This window comes from Paroedura picta, chromosome 8 (genome assembly GCF_049243985.1).
Source record: "Paroedura picta isolate Pp20150507F chromosome 8, Ppicta_v3.0, whole genome shotgun sequence".
Classification (NCBI taxonomy): Eukaryota; Metazoa; Chordata; class Lepidosauria; order Squamata; family Gekkonidae; genus Paroedura; species Paroedura picta.
In genome coordinates, this window is record NC_135376.1 from 38,663,473 (window position 1) to 38,666,626 (window position 3,154).

Sequence of the window (3,154 nt, forward strand, 5' to 3'; positions counted from 1 at the left end):
GCCAGGTGTTCCCTTGCTTCTAAGCCCTTCTTCCCCCACAAGGGGCGAGCTCAGCAGCCTCCCAGTGCTTGAACGGGGGGATTTCAAGCCTCATTGGCCGAGGTCGAACCTCCCAGCCGATGGAACGGCCGAGGACCGGCACGTGGAGCGCCTTGGAGCCCGTCGCTCGCCCGGACGCAGCCTCCGCGCCCCCCGACCCTCCCCCCCGCCACACACACTCTGGAAGATGGGGTCGTTTGTTGCCAGGGAGACTGAGAGAGGGAGGCGGACACCCCTGGGGCCTGAGGAACACGTCAATCGAAAGGTCTCGGGTGGTCCGCAGAGCCGGGCCCGCAACCCTCCGTGAAGTTTTCCCGCACCAGCTCCGCGCATCCGTGGGAACTGCGCAGGAATCCGGCCCTCTGGTTTCCTGCAGAGGCCCCATTGGAGCCGCGGGAGCTTGCGCAGGAGAACTTTCCCCGGGCTGTGGCTCCCGCCTCACGAATGCACCCGGTAGCCCCTGGCTGAGATTAGGAGGACCCTCTGGCAGGACTTGGGGCCGGACTCCGAGCCCAGCTCCTGCGGCCCTCGGAGGCCCGAGGCGCCACCTACTTCCACGCAGCCTTTCGTGGCCCTTGTGAGATTTGGATTCACGCCCACATTTGCTGACGGGTTCGACGACAGATTGTCTTTATTCAAAATGTCTTTGTTCAACAAATGAACAGAATGAACGAGGTAAAATCCTTTTGGATACATTACCGCCCCCCTCAATACATTGTGAAAACATATTTCAACCATTATCTTGTTCTCCTTTCTTTCTCTCCCCTCCCCCATTTTTTTCTTTTAAGTAACTGTTCTACTGCCTGACTTCATAGTTGACATTCTGTCTAAAGTAAACTTAAGTCTACTTGCACCGATTCACACAAATTGAAGGACTATCTGTTTTAAAATTAAGCAAACACTATCATATCATGTCTGAAATATAAACGCTTTCCCCCCTTTTTTAATAACTCTGAAGAGCTTTCTTTTAAAATCTTTTGACATGAAAAGAAAATTTACCCATTAGTGCCAAATGGTAAAATATAGATATATAGATATATATAACACAGCTAACTCTTGCCTTTTAATGTGCAAAACAAAAGAGAGGAAATCATTAAGTCAGAATAGTTCCAGAATTCAAGTCCAAATAACTCATAGACATCAAGGCAATAAATTAAAATAAAACTCGAAGATGTCTGGCCTTTTTTGGCCAAAAGGGCAACTACAAAGCTGGACACATTTACAATTCTTACAAGTTTTGGGCCCCTCTGAGCCCCAAGTGCAGAAAGAGGGGGTCGAAAAGACAGCTTTGTGTGTTTCTGTTTTTTGGGGGAGGGACTTGACTACAAAGTGTCGGAGTTCCAAAAAAAGTCTTTCCCCAGGTGAGCTGAGGTCCCCTGGGCATCGTTCCCGCGCTCAGGTGAGTGTTGCTTAGGCGTTTAAATATCTTTGTTTCCTGGAGTCTCTGTTTACATGCACGTGTAGGGGTTCCGCTTTTTCCATCTGCCAGCCAAGCGTCTCGCCTGCCTGGGGGTGACTGTCAAACGGGACTGGGGGGCGTTACATGGCCGTGGCGTGCGCTGAAGAATAGGGGTCTATTCCAGTCTTGGTCATGCCTGGGAATAAAATGTAGGCCACGGGAGGCTGCAAAGTGGACGCCGACCAAGCGGTACAGTTACAGGGCACCACGTAGCCCGGGTTGGTTGGCGACGGGTGAGTGTGGGTGTGCTGGCTGGGGCAACTCAAGGTGCCAAAGGCCCCGTTCTGGTATCCCAAGGTGGAGGCGTAGGGCAGGGTGCTGGTGGCTAAGGTGTGCGGCACCTCAGTCATCTTCTGGATGGCGCTGGAGCTGAACTGGCTGGGGTCAAGTAAGGAGTAAGGTGCGGAGGTGGGGGGCAGGAAAGCCCGCGCCTTCTCCGCGGAGCCGAGCAGAGAGTCCGAGGCAGCCACGGGGAGCCCTGCCGCCTTGAGGGGGTCAGTGTCGCCGAGGTAAGGCAAAGGGAAGACATACCTGTCCTTCTTGAGCAGGTTCTTGGGCTTGCGGCGGGGCCGGTACTTGTAGTCGGGGTGCTCCTTCATGTGCTGGGCTCGCAACCGCTTGGCCTCGTCGATGTAGGGCCGCTTCTCGGCTTCGGAGAGCAGCTTCCACTCGGCCCCGAGGCGCTTGCTAATCTCCGAGTTGTGCATTTTGGGGTTTTCCTGGGCCATCTTGCGCCGCTGGCCCCGGGACCACACCATGAAGGCGTTCATGGGGCGCTTGATGTGGTCGGAGGGCTTCGACATGGCGCCTCCTCCAGCAGCCCACCACACCAGCAGCCCCGCTCACCTGGCTCTCCCCGGTCGCTCGCCCGCCGGCCCGTGTGGCCGCCCACGAGAGCCCGCTGCCGCTCAGCTGATCATTCCAGTGCTCCTGCGAGCCCTCCTGTCCCCGCAGAGGTGCCCTGCCTGGCGGGCGGAGGAGCCCGGACGGCCGGGCCGAGAGGCGCAATCCGGGAAGGGCAGCTGTCCCGAGGGAGCTCGCCGCCTGCCTGCCTGCCTGCCTGCCTGCCTTCCCCGCACTTGGCTGGCCGCGGCTGCGGGGAAGGCGCGGAAGCGGAGCCCGATGCGGGGCAGTTCAAAGGCGAGGCTGCTTGGGACGGCGCGCAAGCTGACAGCGCGGCAGGCAGGCAGGCAAGCAGGCGGGCGGCGGGAGGGCGGGCAGGGCGTTCCCTCCCCGAATCCGCTCGCCCAATCAGCAGCCCGCGCAGGAGCCAGCCAGAGACTGAGTACCTTCGGCAAGGCGAGAGGAGGAAAAGGGGCGGGGGAAGGCGAGGAGCGAGGGCCGAGGGGGGAGAAGGGCAGCCGGCGCCGAAGACACCGGATTAAGAGGGACGCTTTTGTTCGAGGGCGCGCTAATCGCGGCAGCCAATAAAACGCCGCACGCCCCCTCGTTTGGGGGCGGACGGGGTGGGGGAAGAGATCCGGCTGGGGGTGGGGGGGCAGCATCCCCGATTCACAGCACGGAGGGGGCAGGTGAGCTACTCAATGGAGCCCCAACCCGAACCGAAGTCAGATGCTTTCCTTCTTTTCCGGACGAACCGGGGGGGGGGGGGGGGGGGCGACTAGCACGTGTCCCTCTCGGGAGCATTCACACATT

The 3,154-nt window shown here is 58.9% G+C and overlaps 1 protein-coding gene across 1 annotated transcript; it reads right to left on the reverse strand.

Moving 5' to 3' along the window:
• Positions 1–474: 474 nt before the first annotated feature.
• On the reverse strand, positions 475–2,838 carry SOX14 (SRY-box transcription factor 14). The gene has a single exon (XM_077349136.1). It carries the CDS (start codon positions 2,299–2,301, stop codon positions 1,579–1,581), a length of 723 nt encoding a protein of 240 aa, XP_077205251.1. The 5' UTR covers positions 2,302–2,838; the 3' UTR covers positions 475–1,578.
• Positions 2,839–3,154: the final 316 nt, after the last annotated feature.

What these genes read in the sequence shown, in the direction of transcription:
- SOX14 (XM_077349136.1), bottom strand. Translation starts at nt 2,301, where the DNA reads ATGTCGAAGCCCTCCGACCACATCAAGCGCCCCATGAACGCCTTCATG.